The 19,489-nt window shown below is 39.9% G+C and overlaps 1 protein-coding gene across 1 annotated transcript; it reads right to left on the bottom strand.

The window, feature by feature from the left end:
* Positions 1-3,136: 3,136 nt before the first annotated feature.
* LOC100486323 (glycoprotein-N-acetylgalactosamine 3-beta-galactosyltransferase 1) lies at positions 3,137-17,029 on the bottom strand. Its single transcript, XM_018091882.2, has 5 exons — positions 16,395-17,029; positions 13,742-13,872; positions 10,374-10,547; positions 4,766-5,424; positions 3,137-4,118 (listed from the first exon to the last, which is right to left on the bottom strand). Exons 3-5 carry the CDS (start codon positions 10,537-10,539, stop codon positions 3,960-3,962), a joined length of 984 nt encoding a protein of 327 aa, XP_017947371.2. The 5' UTR covers positions 10,540-10,547; positions 13,742-13,872; positions 16,395-17,029; the 3' UTR covers positions 3,137-3,959.
* Positions 17,030-19,489: the final 2,460 nt, after the last annotated feature.

Raw genomic sequence — 19,489 nt, 5'->3', positions numbered from 1 at the left:
GCAAGAACCCTGACAGCTTTCAGCTAAGGGATGTAATTACTAATTACTATGCAAGCTTCCCAGTGCTCTGAGTGTTACGACACATAGTGGAAACTGAGGAATCATACTCACCGGATTCAGGATAGGCTGACACTAGCCCATATCTATACCCATGGCCCTTAATTCAATCATTTCACAGGGCAGGAGTCCTTAAAGCCTCGCAAAAAAAACATAGGAAAAAATGGAGGCTAAGTTAGCTTACAGGTAAAAATGTGGAAAAAACCCACACCTGTAGCCTACCCAATAAGCATCAGTTTGAATACTGTGCGTAGTTGGGCATAGCGCAGGGGGGCTATTTTAGCACAAGGCTAGGACCATAGGTATGCCCACACCTGCATTTCTTCCCAATAGGCGTCACTTTGAACATTTTGCTTTTTTGGGGCATCAGGTAAATTCTTCCCTCTGTGTCTACACAGAAGTAAAAAATAAACAAGAAAAAAAAAAAAGTGAGGAGGGAGATCCTACCTACCTGTCCGGTAGGACAAAAAATAACGGTGGTGAGGAGGAAGTCAGGGGGGTCTTATAGGGCAGGATTCATTTTAATTGGCTTGGTATAGGTCCTACCTCCTGTGGGGGAGGGGCGATGCTACCCATGTGTACTGACATAGAGGGACGCAGAAGAAAGGATATTTATAACAGTGGCTGTGGGGGAGAATTAGGGACATGATTGTGGAGGACACTGAGGAGGAGAGCCAGCTGACCAAGGAGGTTGAGGATGCTGGAGTTGCCTCTGACTGGGGGGGCTGTGAATGTGGGCATCAAGAAACATTGCTACTTCTGGATCTGACTGCTTTGTTGTTATCAGTTCACTTAATATAAAGGGCATTTCTAATAAAAGCACATCTAGACATCTAGCACACTCCTTGTAGCTGTATTTCTAGACTTTTCCCTGATTTTTCACAGGTTTTTTAACCTACTTACATTTTATTACATGTAACATATTTAAAATTTAATTTTGGTTTGTGCCTCAGTTCATTGCTCATATTAGAGTTTGGTATTGAAATCTTTCTCTCACCTAGTAAAATATAACAATTTCATTTAGTTTTGTGGCAGAGCAGAGAAATTCCTATGTTGTAGCATTTGTTATGTATGTAGTCTGCTTTAAAGGAGTTTCTTGTCCAAAAAAAACAAACCACAGCAGTAACGCAAATTTTCCTTGTAGATTAAAAAAAGGAGGCTTAAACATAAAATAGAGGCTTTGGACACAACCATTTAAACTGTGAGTCAGGGATGGAGTGGGCTACAAATATGCAATGGCACAAAGTGAAAAGTGTCAGATTGTGAGCAAATGCAGAGGCAATTATATGACCTGAACTCAAAAACACGTCACCAATTGAGACTGAAGAACAATTTGTACATGAAAACTCAGTGGGTCAGGCTGCAGTGCTATCCATTTGACTCTTTTACTGCATTGGGTAACCTGTTTCTTTCACAACTTCATAGCCAGAGATTACATTAGGTTAAAAATCAGATTTTTAGCTATTAAAGTTACATGAAGCAGCTTTTTGTTGCTCTTAGTAACTCACTGGGTGCTGCTGCATGAGGCACAATTCTAAACAGACTGACCTCAAGGCTTCGGTTTTACAGTAATTGTTTATTTTCTTTTCGCTCCCTTCACATATTTCAAAACTGTGCCCTGGTTTCTAGGGTAATTAACCTCTAGCACCAGAAAACTGGTGCAATTCTAAGCCTTGACTCTAGAATTAACAAATAAATCAAATAATATAAAGATAAGTAATTGAAAAGAGACAAAAAATAAAAATGAAGGCCAATTCCAGTCTTAAAATGCTGCTCTTTGTCAAAAGTTAATATAAAGATAAACAATGCCCTTTAAAGGAGAACTAAAGCTCAACAAACAATTAGTCCAAGCATTTTACACCATAGGTGTCATTTGCTTACCTTATGCACGGCGTGCAGTGCAATTTCAGGCGCAATAGCAATAATTTTTACCTGCATAATTCCAGCATAGATGCATCCTCTAGGGGCCAATGTGGCTGATAGAAATTTTAGAAAAGTTTCTTACAAGACTACACCCAAGCAGCAAAGCTTAAGTACGGTAAAGCAGGAATACAGACATAGATGCCAGTAGTTCTTAACCAAAATAAGAATTTATTTACAGTCAGAGTTCTCACAATAGGCTTTTCTGAGGTAAAGTGTTCAAGCACAATCAATTACAGAGTGTATAACACACTGACACTCCCTTGGGACAGACTTGGCAGGACTCCTACTTCAACTCTGTGACACCCTTTAGCAGACCTGGATCACTTCAAGTGGAAATTCCAGGAAAATCCTTTAACCCAATACCCTATCCACTATGATCCCTACACTAACAGGCATTATCACCTGGGAGAGATACCTCCAATCTACCTCTCCTACATTGGAGCTCAGAACTGCTCTTTCTAGCTCAATTCTTACACTCCTAGGGGGAGATTCACTAAGACACGAAAGCTTGGAGCGTTCATACGAACGCTCCGAGTGTATTCTTGCAGATTTTTTCACGCCCGCGTGAAAAATTCGGAAAGGCTCTGCCGCTGTTTACAATGGTCAGTATGAAAATTTTGTGACTTTTGGATCGCCAATACGATATTATCGTGAGTAATACGATTTTTTCGTAAGCATTTTCGGGATATTTGCGATCTTCAGAAATTTTCGTTTCCTATCCGAATTTTTCCCATTCGAGATTCGAATTCGTGGATTAGTAAATCTGCCCCCTAGAGTGTGCTATGACAGGCACTAGGGTTGCCATCTGGCCGGTACCAGCAATGCAGCTACTAGTAAATTTTAAATTCCTTTAAATTAAGCCCCTTGATCCACCCCTAATCCTCCCCTAACCTACATTTATTTTCCTCCAGATCACTCTTCCTTCCCTCTAGCCCAGGGATCCCCAACCTTTCTTACGTCTGAGACACAGTCAAATGTAAAAAGACTTGGGGAGCAACACGAACTATTGGTGCAGACTGGCTATTAGTGTAGATTGGCTATTAGGGGGCTTTATTTGGTAGTACATCTTACTTTTATTCACCCAAAACTTGCCCCCAAGTCAGGAATTCAAAAATAACTACCTGCTTTGGAGGCACTGAGAGCAACATCTAAGGGGTTAGTGAGCAACATGTTGCCCGAGCCACTGGTTGGGGATAACTGCTCTAGCCTAATGCAATGTAGCTTTGCCCCTTTTGTGACATAGTCCCACCTCTTTTGCATTACTGCCCCACCCCTTTTGTTCCCACCCCACACCAGCTGGTAAAACATTTTCAAAAAGTTGGCAACCCTACACCTACCACTATCCTTATTCATGGGACCCTGTTCCCTAACTTACACTATGGGCTTGACTCCCTTAGGTCCTTTCCTTTACTGGAGCATATGCCCAGGCTCTTTAACAGACATCCACCATCCTTAGTATGTGGAAACCAGAGAGGAAGAACATGTTGTGCCTCCCCTTTATATAAGAGAGGAAAATACTGACACCTCCTGGCCAGGTTTGGAACTACTAGGGGAACACCAACTTGGAATGGCAAACAACTCCCCCTTCCAACTACAAATTAGGCCCAGCTCTTAGCTGGTAATAGACAGGGGATATCCAACTAGTTGGGGACTTCCAAGCCATAGGGTATGGGCCTCTACAGATATCGATTGAGAATACAATGACACGGACAGGATCTGCCATGAATGTGGTCTTTGCCCCATTGATCTGCATGGCCAAACACCTGATTTGACCATTGGCCAAACAATATACTTACCATAATTAACCCTATCATTTGGAAGACTTCGGCATACAGAGTATATTCCAGTGTATGTATAGCTTAACTCCAGTACCTTGAATCATGTTGACTTTATAGAACAGTTTAAAGTAGCATCAAGGAATATTTTGGCAATATTTTGTTTATAAATCCCAGTGTTTCAGATGTTTTTGATCAGTTGAATTAAACAGAGACGTTTGCGGCAATTTCCAGGAGTGGTGGCTGGTAACGATACTGGTATCCATATGCCCTCAGGTGGTACACAAAATATTCCAGAGTGTACATCAGTTCAGGAGGAACATAGTGAAATGAAATTGCAAGATCTGAGCAGCATTGTGGGCCCTAATGAAATTTTTAAAACATAAAAAACGTTATTACCATAAAATATCTAAAATATATAACCTAGCAAAAGGTTGAGGTTCTGGAATATGTACTCACTCTTTTGGACCTTTTTAAAGGTTAAGGCAAAATATTTTATTATCAACATTTTGGTCTCCCGTGAAAACTTTATCACAAACGGACTTCAGCAGTTGCAGTTGCCAGACAAACTGCTATAACAGCTGCTGCAGTCATAACAATAGATTGTCTAATTCATTTTTTGTTAGATGTCTAAAAACTTTAAGGGATGAAAACATAATTTTGCCCCTTTATAGGTCCCTGGTAAGGCCTCACCTTGAGTATGCAGTGCAGTTTTGGGCTCCAGTCCTTAAGAAGGATATTAATGAGCTGGAGAAAGTGCAGAGACGTGCAACTAAACTGGTAAAGGGGATGGAAGATTTAAACTACTGTATGAGCTTTGACTGTCAAGGTTGGGGTTGTTTTCTCTGGAAAAAAAGGCTCCACTGGCGATTTACATTCTTGCCGGTGGGATGGCATTGCAAGGAGATTAGTCGCTATTCTATTGCTAGAATATTATATTTGTTATAATATAAAGGTCTGCAAAAGTTGTTGGCGCTATATAAATAAATGATGATGATAATGCGACTCACCTGTATGAGAGGATAATAGCAGTAGCCCCAGTAAATAGAGTCGGCAGTGTAACGGGTGATTATATGGGTCTCTGGTGTAAAGGGATGGAAGGTCTCGCGCTTTTCAGAGTCCCTAGAGTCCCCAGGTATAACTCCTAGCTTCTCCATGCACTGACCCAGAGCGAGATCTTCTATAGAGGACGTGTGGGTGCAGACACCAGTACGGAAAGCTTCCACAAATCGCTTCAGGGATTCCTTACTCAGTACATACCCAGCTCCACCACTCATGTAACCCTGATTAACAAAAGGTTTAAAGCGTTTGCCCAAATAGATAGGTTGCTCAGGGGTGTAGTTGGAGAGCAAAAACTGTAAGTTTTCCATCACTACAAAGGTGTCATCATCAGCTTTCAAGAACCAGTCTGCTTGATCCAGATAGTTCTGGTGTATGTACTGGAAAGCTCGTATTGTCTTCCAGTAGAGCTCCTCTCTCCCTTCCTTGGTACCCAATCCAATTGTTGGAAAAGTCTCATTGGCTGTGGAGCTCATAAATAGTGTTATGTTGCAGTGACGGGTCCAAGATCGCTTTAGATGAATTGCTTTGCTTTGCAAGTTATTTGGTGAAGTCATTATCCAGCAAAGGACTCTGACACTCTTAGAAAGATTCTCACTCACTTTGTTATCTGAAGACAAAAACAATAATTTATATGTTAGACATAAAAGATGCAGCATACTGTAAGTCAAGTGAATCCAATAATTATTAGTGACTTTGACAAACTGAGTTCAATGCTTGAATCTGAGTGAAAAAAGTGGAGAGACGCTATGCATGCCACACACATAGTGTGGCACATGAAAAACTCAGGTCCCGCCCATAATTATAAGCCACCCCCACTGTTATAAAAAGCCTCGCCCACCAACACTTTCTGTTTTCATCCAATTTAATGTCAAGTCAGCATGGTTAACATTAATTTATAACGAACAGTGGTCTTAAAATAAATGTAACAAACAAGGGTTACAGAGTAAAATTAAGATCAGAGGGCCCTACCTGCAAGAGCTTATGCAATGACATCTTCATGGGTATGCAATGGGCATTAAACATCAGTATACAGTATATATAGTTATTGGAAGGAAGGTACCACACTCACAGGGCTTAAATCACATACAGTAAAGCTACAGTATAAATAGCGAAGATACATGCTTACATGTTACACGTACTCCACAATTTAGTCCCCAACTGTCAGTGGGGATTCATTATACTGTATGTAAAGTAATTGCCCAATCAGAGAGTGGACAGAAGGACGGATGGTACGATCGAGGGACCCCCTTTTTTTGCCAGGAGCCCATACTGTAATTCAGTACTGTGTTCCAATGGACACCGTCAGAGTCTCTAAAATGGTAAAGTTAAACGGACAAGGTTGTGCGATATGTTAATACTAGAAGGTTATCTAAGTCTACTAATACTGGGGCATATATGTGGAACAAAAGACTGGCAGGTCATTGCCTACAGTTAGGATGTCCACGTAGCAGTGACAAACAAGAGTATGGTGTAAGCTCCAGTCATAGATACCTGGTAAGCTCTAATAAGAAAAGGAAAGAGAAAACATATAATAGAAGGAAAACCTGAAAGGAAAAAGAAAAAAGACAAAGTTTCACTCCAAAGGGCAGCTCCAAAGTCATTTCAAATAAAATGAAAAATAGGATACCAGTTCATTCAAACCGTATGGGCTGACAGTGTTCAGTCTATGCACCACTTAAGTTCTCTCTGTAGAAGTAGTCTCTCACAGTCAACCCTCCCTCACTGGAGGGTACAAAATCAATAATCATACAGTGTAAACTCACTAAGGTATGTTTGTGGGTTAGGAAATGTGCTGCAACTGGGGTGTCAGCTTTTCCTGTGGCTAGTCTTGAGCGGATAGTGGACCTTTGGTTTGCCTTTCAGTCTCGGAATGTGGTCACAGCCTTGCCGATATACATCTGCCCACAGGGACACTTAATAAAGTAGATGATAAACTTTGAAGTGCACGTGAATATGAATTATTCAGCCAGTATGGGGATGGTTGAATGACAGGACAGTTATCGGTGAGTTACAGGTGGTACAATTGGGGCATTTCTAGCAGCCTAGTTTTGTAGGTTGAAGCCAGGTGTTGGAAACCTTGGACCGGTAACAATGACAAAGGTCTGTAGACTGTACCCTCTTCTGTATGCAATATGTGGTGGTCCTGAATATTGGGGGGAGGGTCCGATCTTTCTCCAGAACTGACCAATGGTAAAATAGAGTCAATTAGAGTTTTTTTTTTATCTGGTTAACGTAGTGGTGAACGTAAGTCTCTCATCCTGCAACTTCTGGTGTGGTTTATCTTTAGTCTTTAGTACCTGGTCATGTGTTAGTGTCAAGGCTTCCTCCATACTCGCGTCCAGGTCTCGTGGTTTGTAGCCTCTTTGTAGAAATCGAACTTTGAGGTCATCAAGTTGTTTTTGAAGCACATGTGGATCTGAATTATTTCTAACCATCCTAATCATTTGAGAGTATGGGATACTGCGTAGGGTATGTTGAGGGGGCAGGAGGAGTGATGTAGCAATGTATTCCGGTCAGTTGAGTTCACTGTTAATGTTAAGTCCAGGAAGAGATATCGATTCATCGATGTGTATGGTAAAGCGTATTGTAGAGGGAAGCTGGTTGAATTCCTCAACCATAGTCCACAATTGGTTAATGGTGCCCGTTCATAGAAGTAGTAAATCTTCAATAAAGCAAAATATTTTGAAAATATGTGTACCATATACAGTGTAAGATGTATGTCTGCTCATAGTGTGTCATGTATAAGTTGGTGAAAGATGGAGCCACATTAGACCCCATGCTGGTCCCACTGATCTGTAAATAGTACACAAATTCAAACTTGAAATAGTTTAAAGTGTGGCAGTGATGGAGGAGAGATTAAAGAAATTCCCATGTCTGGGTGGTCGATTAGAAAGGTTTGGATGTTGGCTATACCTTCATTAATTGGAATCACCATATCAGAGAAGAAATGTCCATTGTGGTCAATATGGTCCCAGAAGGAAAAGGATATAACTAATGTAGTTTAAGTAAAAGGTCCCCCATGTCTCTAATGTAAGTGCTAGAGATCTTGACAATTGGTTGTAAGAAGTAGTCAACATAGATTGAAAGAGCTTGAAGGAGTGAGTCCCTTGCACTAACTTTGGGTCGTCCAGGTGGCGATATCAAGTTTTTATGTATCTTAGGTAGAAAACTGGGCATTTAGGATGTTCTCTGGTGAGAAAGTTAAAGACATCCATGGTAATATAGCCATTGGTCAGACCAAAATGTAAGGAGGTGTCTATAGTTTTGTTTAAAGATCATGTGGGATCCCTGTCCAGTGCGGTAAGTGGCATCGTCAGACAGTTGTCTGATGATTTCCTGTCTGTAGTCGGAGTAGTTTAGTACCACTACTGCTCCTCCCTTATCGGCTGGTCTGATTATAAAATCTGAATTCTGGGACAAGCTCTTAAAGTGATACTGACACAAAAAAAATTATTTTAAAAATATGAACCTACTTCCAAACCTACCTATAGGTCATGTTGACTGTTTTTTCCTAAAAGTCCTGTTTCTCTACATAAATCTTACTGAAAATCCTGAACCCAACTGTCTGGCAGCCCGACTGTAGCTTCTCAATCTGTCAAAAGGACAGATTGCTTCAATGAGCTCCCCCTCCCTCCCTCACATAGCATCGCATGGCGTTGTGAACTAGATAGCAGACTGGCTTGATCTTTCCGTTGCCTGCCTACTTCAAAGGGATTCCCCCCCTCTCTGCTCTTCCCACAAAGAATTAAATAGCAGGCCAGCTTAAGCTTTCCCTGCCTGCCTGCTTCTAAGGGCTCTCCCTCCCCATTACACATAGACAACGGAGCTCAGCTTGTCACTCACTGGCTGAAAGCAGAAGGGGCGTTGCAGGTTTGTGATTGGGCATATTTATTCACATGGGAGGCATTTCAATTAAAACCCGGAAGAGGGGAACAAACATGGCTGCTCTGTGGGTCTGTAATTCGTGCTACAATAATTATGAAGTAAAAAAACTTTGCAGATTTAGTTTATAAGGAATTTAAAGCTGATACAAATTAAAACACAACAGCAGGTGTAAAAAATGTTTTAATGTCAGTATCATTTTAATGGCTTCATTTTCACTTTTTGTAAGATTTGAATGGACGGGACCTAGTTGTGGGTGTTTGCGGGTCTCAACTACTCTAAAAAAAGATTAGATTAGATTCAACATTATTATCATTACACATGTATAAATACAGAGTAACGAAATGTGATTTAGCATCTAATCAGAAATGCAAGGGACAGCAGTGCAATTTATACAATATACAATATGGCACAACGTTCAGTGGCGCAGCGTTCAGTGAAGTTAAAATAAGTTAATAAGTACAGTAAAGTTGAAGTAAGTATAGTAAAGTTGAAGTAAATACAGTGAAACTGAGTACTTGTGCCGTATAGTAGTGAAATTAAAATAAATACAGTGATGTTGAAATACTTGTACAGTATAATACAGTGAAATTAAAATAAATACTGTGAAGTTGAAATACTTGTACAGTGTAGTACAGTGAAGTTAAAGTAAGTACAGTAAAGTTGAGGTAAATACAGTGAAGTTATGGTAAGTATTAGGTAGTTCATACTGACTCGGGGCTCTAAAAGTCGATATGGGTCCTGGAGGGGCACGAAAGTATTCTTTCAATGTCATGTTACGTTGGAACTGGTGAATATCAGTCATTACATCAAGTGCCTGTGTGGGGGATGTAGGGACAAAGGAAAGACCTTACGCTCCGCAGTAGCAATCTTCTAGGCATGGGAGCTGCAGTTCAGTGCAAGTGGAGTCCGGTAGCTTCTATTTCAATTTTTCCTATTTATCTCTTTCACTCCCCTTGTCCTTTAGATTTTATTTTTGTTATTTACTATGATTTATTTTCTTCTTTATTGTTTATACACTTTTGGTGATTCCTGCACATGTGACATCATTATGTTTTTCGCACCAGTGGGGGTTTATCAGTGGATCCACTTTGGCCCATTATCACTTTGAGAAAGGTTGAGATATCGGCAGCTAGAATCGGCCCGTGTATGGGGACCTTAACAGTTGAATTCCCTATACTGGTAGGTGACAGCCCTTTATCTCTCCTCGTTGGTGCTCTTCTAACTGACCTGATCCTATCTCTTACTCCTAAAATGGGCTATTACAGATCTTATCCAATACCTCTACTGAGGCCTTCCTTCACTTCAGGCTCACACCCCTACAGCCAGTGTGGTCCAAAGAGACAAGACCATTGTGACTTACCCTTTTAAGGACTAGGAAACCCTGACATCCCTGGACAATAACAAAACGGATCCCCCTCCCAACTGCAAAACAGGACCAACTCTTATTTAGCTTATCCTTATGGGGGCCACTTGAAGTAAAGGTGTTTACCCTCCTATATATATATAGCGCCATCAAGTGAAAGAGAAAGGTGAAAAACAATACCCAATACCCCATGGTTAAACTTTCCAACCATCCAAATGGTGTAAACTCCAGAAAACAAATGAAATTGGAGTGGAGTTCCATAAACATATAAAAAGATAAAAGTAAAGGAAATTACTTTCTTACCATACCTGATATTTGAGTTAAATTTTCATTATTCCATTTCCAAGATCTTGAAAGTTTTTGCCATTTATCAACCATAGAGGCATTGTTGGTCATGTATAAAGTAAAGAAAAATCCCACTGTTAGACCAAGGGAAAAGTAACAGCATGATAGAGGGGAACATGGGCATTTCATTGTGTGTTCTGCAAAAGAAAAGATGACTGATTAGATCTGATGACTGATTATCTGATAACTGCCTCTTTTATTTACTGGGGAGTAAAAAGGGAGAGCGTGGTAAAAGCAATAGTGAGCATAATACACTGATAAGATATTATATGAATGAGATTCATTACAGGCAGAAGAAGAAAACTCTCAAGAATATGCAAGAGCCTGTAAAAAGCCTCTCTTTCTCAAAGAGGATTGTCAGAGCATTTAAAGTCTTTCCTGATGCTCTTCCTTAAGTAAAAAAAATTCGTTATTTAAGCGCACTGCCAATAAAAGGAATAAATCCACCAATTTTCATACAGATGTACTGCTTTTCCCAAAGATATTAATATCAAAAGAGAGAAGAGCACTAGTGATGTGCGGGTTGAGAAAACCTTAACCCGCACCCAACCCTAACCCACCAGCTCCCAATCTGAACTTTACCCGGCCTGGCTTCTCCCTTCTATTTATAGACCCATGCTTCCCCAGCCTGCAATGACATCACAAAAGGGGTGGAGCAGTGGAAGGTCGCAAGTGATGTGCAGAACCGAACCTGCCCCACCCGCAGGTTAACCCACGGGTATTGGGCCGGCCCGCAAATCACTAGAGAGCACTCTACATGCAGTACAGCCTTTCTTTACAGACTATCTGACATGTGTCTGAAAATTTTTGGAAGTACTAGCAGTTAGGCAGGTTATACTTTATATAGGCATTAAGGTTAAACTTGATGGACGTTTGTCTTTTTTTTTACCTAACTTACTATGTTACAGTGTGTTACTTTACACTGAGCCAAGGGCTCAAAGAGGACAAAATATGGTGATTTACAGTGCTCACAAAGCCCCAGATATGATGTATCTCATATAACGGAATGTATTCATTACATTACATTACAGTACATTACATTAACATTTATTTATAAAGCGCCAACATATTCCGCAGCGCTGTACAATAAGTGGGTTACATACATTGGACATACAGAGTAACATATAAAGCAATCAATAACCGATACAAGAGGTGAAGAGGGCCCTGCCCAAAAGAGCTTACAATCTACAAGGAGAAAGGGTTGAGACACAAGGTGTGGGAATGGGCATGACCAGAGTTGTGAGAGGTGTGGCACAGGGTATTGCTAAACTAGATTAGGGTAAGCTTCTCTGAATAAATGTGTTTTTAGAGATCTCTTGAAGACAGAGAGATTGGGAGAAAGTCTGATAGTTTGAGGGAGCGAATTCCAGAGAAGGGGGGCAGCCCTTGCAAAGTCTTGAATGCGAGCGTGTGAGGAGGGAATGAGAGAGGAGTTGAGGAGCAGGTCAGTAGAGGAGCGTAACAAGCGGGTTGGATGGTACCTAGAGATAAGTTCAGAGATGTAGGGTGGGGCAGAGTTATGAATTGCTTTAAATGTGAGTGTCATTAGTTTGAATTTTATCCTGGATGGTAGGGGAAGCCAGTGCAGGGATTGGCAGAGTGGCATGGCAGAGGGATTGGCAGAGTGGCACGGCAGAGGAGGAGCGGCTGGAGAGGTGTATGAGCCTGGCAGCAGTATTCATTATGGACTGGAGAGGGGACAGTCTTTGGAGGGGAAGGCCAATTAATAGGGAGTTACAGTAGTCCAGGCGAGATATTATAAGAGAGTGAATAAGAATTTTGGCAGCATCTTGGATAATGGTCGGATTTTGGAGATATTTCTTAGGTGAAAGTGACATGATTTGATAAGTGATTGGATATGAGGAGTGAAGGACAGGGCAGAATCAAGGATAACCCCAAGGCACCGGGCCTGGGAAGATGGGGTGATGGTTGAATTGTTAACCGTTATAGATACCTCGGGAACAATGTGGGCGTTGGATGGGGGAAAGAGAACCAGTTCAGTTTTAGAGAGGTTTAGTTTAAGGTAACGTTGGGACATCCAAGTGGAGATAGCGGACAGGCAGGAAGAGACGCGAGTTAGAAGCTCTGGGTTGAGATCAGGAGAGGAAAGATAGATCTGAGTATCGTCAGCATAGAGGTGGTACTGAAAGCCAAAAGAACTGATTAATTTGCCAAGTGAGGAGGTATAGAGAGAAAATAGTAAGGGGCCCAGGACAGAGCCTTGAGGAACCCCGACAGAAAGAGGCAAGGGAGAAGACGATTCCCCATTATAAGAGACACTGAAGGATCGATCTGAGAGATAAGATGAAAACCAGGATAAGGCAGTGTCACGAAGGCCAAGAGAGCGGAGAGTCTGGAGGAGAAGAGGGTGATCCACAGTGTCAAAAGCAGCAGAGAGATCGAGAAGTATTAGTAGCGAGTAGTGTTTTTTGGCTTTAGCCGAAAGGAGGTCATTTGTTAGTCGGGTTAGAGCAGTTTCAGTGGAGTGTTGTTGTCTAAAACCAGATTGTAGGGGATCCAGGAGGTTATTGTCAGAGAGGAATAGTGTCAGTCGGTTGTATACTAGGCGCTCAAGCAGTTTGGAGATGAATGGGAGCAGAGAGATAGGTCGGAGGTTAGTAGGATTGGAGGGATCAAGGGAGGGTTTTTTCAGAATAGGGGTTACAAGTGCATGTTTCAGTTGGGAGGGAAAGATTCCAGTAGAGAGCGAGAGATTGAACAGATGAGTTAAGGATTTGATAAGATAGGGGTTGGCATTGCGTAAAAGTTTGGTAGGAATGGGATCAAGCAGGCAGGTATTAAGGTGGGAGGAAGACAACAGTTTTGAGACTTCCTCTTCAGTCACTGGGGAGAAGGAGCCAAGAAGAGACTGGGTAGCGTGTAGGGAGGGAGGGGAATGGTTATGGGGATTAAGTTGTGCAATGTCACTTCGGATGGTGTCAATTTTATTTTTAAAGTGCTCGGCAATAGCTTGAGCAGTGACTGAAGCACACGGAGGGGGTGGAGGAGGGGACAGCAGAGAGTTAAAGGTAGAGAAGAGTTGTGCAGGTTTTTTAGAGAGGGAGTTAATAAGTGCAGTGAAGTAGGTTTGTTTAGCTTGGCAGAGGGTGGTGTTGTAGGATAGCAGAGCAGATTTGTAGCTGTCACTGAATTAATTTAATTCTAACACAAAAAAAGCTGCAATCCTGTTTGTGGCACCTGGTATTGCATTACAAAATCTACAGTCATAAAAGGTCTTGGCTAATTCCACACTAAACCTGAATATCATTCAACTTGTTTAAAGTTTAAAGCAGACTAGAACAATAAAACTGCAAGAAACTCTTTGACACACCTTTTATATTCTTTCCCACCAGCCTTTATTGTAGGTGACAAAGATGTCCTTTCTTGGCAGACACATCTGTCAAAGAGAACAAGCTTTTGTCTTCCAGGCAGTGCATGAAGTTCAGTTTAAAGGAATGTGGGCTGAAGAAAAGAAGGAAAAGAATAAATGAGCCCTATATTGTATACAGGCACTTACTAAGGGGTGTTTCTTTCTGCATTGCCCTGCGGTGGATCCTTCATGCAATCGCGTTGTGTTCCACCTGTGTTTAGAGCTTGCATGCAAGAACCCTTACACTCCAATGTAATGTGCATTAGTACAATCAAATTTTCTTCTATTCATTTAAATAAAGTAAAGGAAAATTTTTAAACAATTAAAATAGGGGAAACAAAAAAACAAAAAAGGGGGGAAACAATAAAATGTTATTGTGTAGTATATTGAAACACATTGTTTACATGCAGTGTGCATTACACACAAAGTGCTTAAATGCAATCAAGTGTTATTGGATCCATTCCCATAATGAACCCGATGCCTTAAAAACACTGCAACAGTGATTAACTTGTAATTTATGTATTACATTTGTTCTCAAAAGGACTTTAAACAATGCAAATATAATGCATGAAATAAAAGTAATTTAGGGTTGCACTGTTTGAGGCACGGGGTTAATTATTCTCATTTAATGGCACTAAAGGACTTTCACTGCATATCAACATTGTGCATCAATACACTACTCTAAACAATTCTCCCCTTTTTTTTTCTTCCATTTGTTCTTTTTCTTCGTTTGCACTTTATTGTATTTTTTCCGACAATGAAACCTGATAGTTTTCTCAGAAAGGGGAATTCCAGATGTAGAAGTCTCGTAGCATTTGCAGAGCATTGTTTGGAATGGGTACATCACAAATTTTGTATTAATTATTTCTACTTGATATATAGGAGGATACGCAGAACATTTTGCAATAAAGTAATAGCACAGAAGGGTCATAGCTATAAATGAAAATAAATATTCACAGTAACAAAGATATACACAGTACAGGTATCGGACCCCTTATCCGGAAACCCGTTATCCAGAAAGCTCCGAATTACGGAAAGCCCGTCTCCTATAGACTCCATTATAATCAAATAATTCAGAATTGTAAAACTGATTTCCTTTTTCTCTGTAGTAATAAAACGGTACCTTGGAATTGATCCCAACTAAGATATAAATAATCCTTATTGGATGCAAAACAATCCTATTGGGTTTAATTAATGTTTTATTGATTTTTTAGTAGACTTAAGGTGTTGAGATCCAAATTACGGAAAGACCCCTTATCCGGAATACCCTTGGTCCCGAGCATTCTGGATAATGGGTCCTATACCTGTACAGGTATTGGATCACTTATCCGGAAACCCATTATCCAGAAAGTTCCGAATTACAGAAAGGCCATTTCACATAGACTCCATTATAAGCAAATAATTCTAATTTTTCAGCATGATTTCCTTTTTTTCTGTAGTAATAAAACAGTACCTTGTACTTGATCCCAACTAAGATATAATTAATCCTTATTGGAGCCAAAACCATCCTATTGGGTTTAATTACTGTTTAAATAATTTTTTTAGTAGATTTAAGGTAGGGGTTTTGAATTATGGAAAGACTCCTTATCCGGAAAACTCCAGGTCCCGAGCATCCTGGATAATGCATCCCATACCTGTACTAGAGCTTAAATGACACATGTCAATGTAAGTATCATAATTACTGTAACTGTGGTACCATACCCTGCCTCCTAAGTATGAAGTAAAGCTCTGGCACTATAGAAAATATCTTCTACAATTCCTTGGTGCATTGGCTAATGCTTTTCTGATAGAAAGGGTAATTTACTAAGTACATAGCAGCAGAGTCGGACTGGGAATCCCAGCTTTCAGCTTTTCTTGCTTAATATAGGTAAGAGACCTGTTATTTAGAATACCTGGGACCTGAGGTTTTCCTGATAAGGGGTCTTTCCATAAATTGGATCTCCATACCTTAAGTCTACTAAAAAATCATGTAAACATTAAATAAACAAAATAGGATTGTTTTTCCTCCAATAAGAAAATTTGGAAAAATAAGAAAATCATTTAAACATTTTTGAATTATTTGATTAAATGGAGTCTATGGAGATGGCATTCCCGTAAATCTGAACTTTCTGGATAATGGGTTTCCGAATAATGGATCTCATACCTGTATAACTGTTTTTATTAGGTTTTCTCAAAAGCAAAAAGTACATCATATATTCTTGAAAGGAAAAGATACAAAAACCATTGCAGAGGCTATCCAACAAAGACAGCCTCAGTCAACAAGTCCTAAACTGTTTAATAAAACAAAACAACAATAATGATTTTGTATAACAGCTAGTATCTTGTTAAAGAGAGTTTGCAAATAAAGAGTTTACTGCCCAACTCATTTATTATATGATAGTAATTTTAGAAGGTTACCTACAAAAGTACATAAAGCATTTGGAGCCGTTGTGACATACCCATTGTTATAGAAAGCACAAGTGCCAAACAAAAAGAGATCATACAGAAAGGAAAGCTAAACAATAAAATATGTTATTCTACAGGAATAAAATACATGTCCAGATAATCCCAAATCAAGGAGTCAAATTATCTTTATATTTATCTGTATATATATATTTATCTGCAATATACTTACAGTAAGTCCACTGCTGTTTTAGCTTCAGCCAGCCAGTTAGTGAGCAGCACTCCAAAGAATCAGGGTTCCAAAGCGGTCCAGCTTCTTCTATTTATACTTTCTGCTCAAGTGCATCTAACAAAACATCTCCAGTCCTTCAATTGTTACTTTATCTCAGGTTAGTCACCTGCTAGTTACTGAGCAGCTCTCCAAAGGACCAGTGTTCCAAAGCTGTCCCACTTGTTCTATTTATACTCTGGGCTCAGGTGCATATTACGAATCCTCTTCAGTGTCTCACTTGTTACTTAATCTCCAGTTAGTGAAATGCCAGTTAGTGAGCAGTACTACAAATGTGTCCCAATGGATCTATTTATGCTACCCGGTCAGGTGCCCCTAATCACAATGGATCCACCTCCAACCTATTGTATTTAGCTTCAGTTAGGCACCAGCAAGTGAGTGAACAGGGCTAGAAAGGGGTTCAGTTGTTCTACTAACTGCTCAGCTGAAACTGCAGTTGCAGAGTTGGGATGGCACAATGGACCCACTAATCAAACCTCTAACTGTTTACTAATACTGGGAAACATAAAACCATGTTCATCCTGCAGTAGGTATCATACAGAAAGCAAATCTCTGATTGGTTGCTAAGAGTTACTGCAGGTAAATTTGCCCATTGTTAGTTTAGGTATGGGATCCGTTTTCCAGAAACCTGCTATCCAGAAAGTTTTGAAATACGAGAAGGCAATCTCCCATAAACTTCATTTTAATCAAATAATTCCTTTTTTTCTCTGTAATAATAAAACTATCTTGTACTTGATATATCTTGTAACTAAGATATAAATGAATCCTTATTGGAGCAAAAACAATGCCATTGATTTTTTAGTAGACAGAGTATGGAGATCCAAATTACAGAAGGAACCCTAATCTGGAGAACCCCAGGTCCCTAGCATTCTGGATAACAGGTCTCATACCTGTACTAAGAACACTGGTATAACCCCTTATCCACACAAAACCCTGATACATTTGGCATAACAAACCAAATCAATTCACAATTGTCAAACATGAAAAATAAGAAGTTAAAATAATTGGCTTATGTTGTTTTTTCTATGCTGCACAATTTGTATATGTATCGCCCTTAAGACAAGTGAGGCCACTTGTGTGAAAAACCTGACTTGAGTACATGCTTATGTGCCAATGCCATACCTCTTGGATCTACACAAGATGGGGAGGATGGAAGCAGATTGTTTTTCTCTCCACTGGTATATCTGCGCCTCTGGAGAGAATGCTGTGTGTGCCATTGGCCTAATGCTTCTGGGATGTGAATGCTGGTTAAAAGATACACTGCTGCCATGAGTACAGAGTTAATTAGTCTATTTTCAATTTAATTGCAAGCAAATTCTTTTTATTATTTGTGTCATGAAACACAAATAATGGCTGCTACCTACATTGCTTCCACCACCCCATCTGATTTAGCGATGCACCAAATCCCATATTTGGTTCAGGATTCAGTTGAATCTGAGATTTTTCAACAGGACTGGGATTAGGCCAAACAATGTAGGTCTCTATAAAAATATATTGCATGAACAAGCTCATATGTAAAACCCTGCTTCATCTAAATAAACCTTTTTCAGAAAAATATACTTTCACAGTGCACACAAACAAGCCAAGGCACACATACATGCTAGGTTACATCAGCCAATTAATGGACAGAGTTCTGCCTTTTGCTCCCACACTACTTCCTGTTACAGTTAAAACTGCATTATTTCCTGTCATGTGATCTCTGAGGGAGCACACAGCCCATCACTAAATGGTGGATGAAGGGAAAGGGCAATATTTACTGATATTTATTTCAGTTTGGCTAGATTCTTTAATCGGTCACTTAACATAATATAAACCTGTTGGTTATGTATTCATTCTGGGGGTATGGTTTTCCTTTAAAATCACCTGTTTATATAAATTGGCAAAACCCAGAATGCAATAGTCAGTAATAAGGGCATTCTCTTGCAAACCTTTGCAATCTCTCCCTTACTCCCAGGAGACCCTTATTATCCCTCCCTACAGAAACCTGATCTGATCTTCGGGATTCGAACTCATATTTTCATGAATGTGCCCCTTAGTGTACAGCTTCTCCGGACACATAGGTTTCCCTATCTCAATCTCAAACACAAGTATGCAGCTTGAAATTAGTTAATGAACATTTTCAGTCAGTGACCATCTATTAAAGGGGTACTGTTACCACATAATGACGTCATTTATTGCAAAACATTTTAATTGTTTACTCACCTTTCTGAGTGTTTTGCTATTTTTGTCATATTAGAGAGACAGAGTTCACATTTTTATACTGTAAAAGGTCAGTGTTTTTTATCTCTTCCACTCCCATTGCTAAATCAGCTACAGGTAGGGCTGCTCTAAAGAACAGTGTAGTAAAGTTGATGAGGATTTCAGATGCGGGATAAAACCTCCTGCTTTGTCTATTGCGACACAGGAACAAAAGGGAAGAAATAGTGACATGGGTGCCTGTCAATGGAAGAACCAAAAGCAACAATAACATTTTCTGATATAAAGTGAAACAAAGGGCTGGTACCCAAAATAGATTCTGCTCTTAGACTTTAGTTCAGATCAGATTATTTTATTTCAAAAATAGTAATAACATCCCTTAAGCATTTTTTGCCTAGGGGGCACGTAATCATAGGCTTAACAGTTCAGTGTAAAAATTAAACTGGGTAAAATGGATAAATAAAAATAAAAAGTATTTCTAATATAGCTGGTTAGGAAAAAATTTAATCTATAAAGGCTGGAGTGGGCAGATGTCTAACATAATAGCCAGAACTTTACTTCCTGCTTTCAGTTCTCTAACCTCTTAGTTAGTCACTGACTACTATGGACATACTGTAACTGTTTAGTTAGTTTGTGAGCACACAAGTCAGATTCAAATACAAGCTAACTGAAAAGTTATGTCCCATATGCCCCCCTCCCTAAAGTCACTGATTGGTTACCAACTGCTAACAGCTTAGAGAGCTGTAAAGCAGGAAGTAGTGTTCTGGCTATTATGTTAGACATCTGCTCACTCCAGCCTTTATAGATTACATATTTGCCCAACTGACTATATTGAAAACATT

This window comes from Xenopus tropicalis, chromosome 2 (assembly GCF_000004195.4).
Source record: "Xenopus tropicalis strain Nigerian chromosome 2, UCB_Xtro_10.0, whole genome shotgun sequence".
Classification (NCBI taxonomy): Eukaryota; Metazoa; Chordata; class Amphibia; order Anura; family Pipidae; genus Xenopus; species Xenopus tropicalis.
Note: the sequence above shows the minus strand (reverse complement) of the source record. Positions and strands in the feature narration are given on the sequence as shown.

What these genes read in the sequence shown, in the direction of transcription:
- LOC100486323 (XM_018091882.2), bottom strand. Translation starts at nt 10,539, where the DNA reads ATGAAATGCCCATGTTCCCCTCTATCATGCTGTTACTTTTCCCTTGGT. An exon ending in AAATTTAACTCAAATATCAG is followed by an intron (nt 5,425 to 10,373) that starts GTATGGTAAGAA and finishes TTTTGTCTTCAG; the next exon opens with ATAACAAAGTGAGTGAGAAT. An exon ending in GCTATTATCCTCTCATACAG is followed by an intron (nt 4,119 to 4,765) that starts GTGAGTCGCATT and finishes AAATTTCATTAG; the next exon opens with GGCCCACAATGCTGCTCAGA.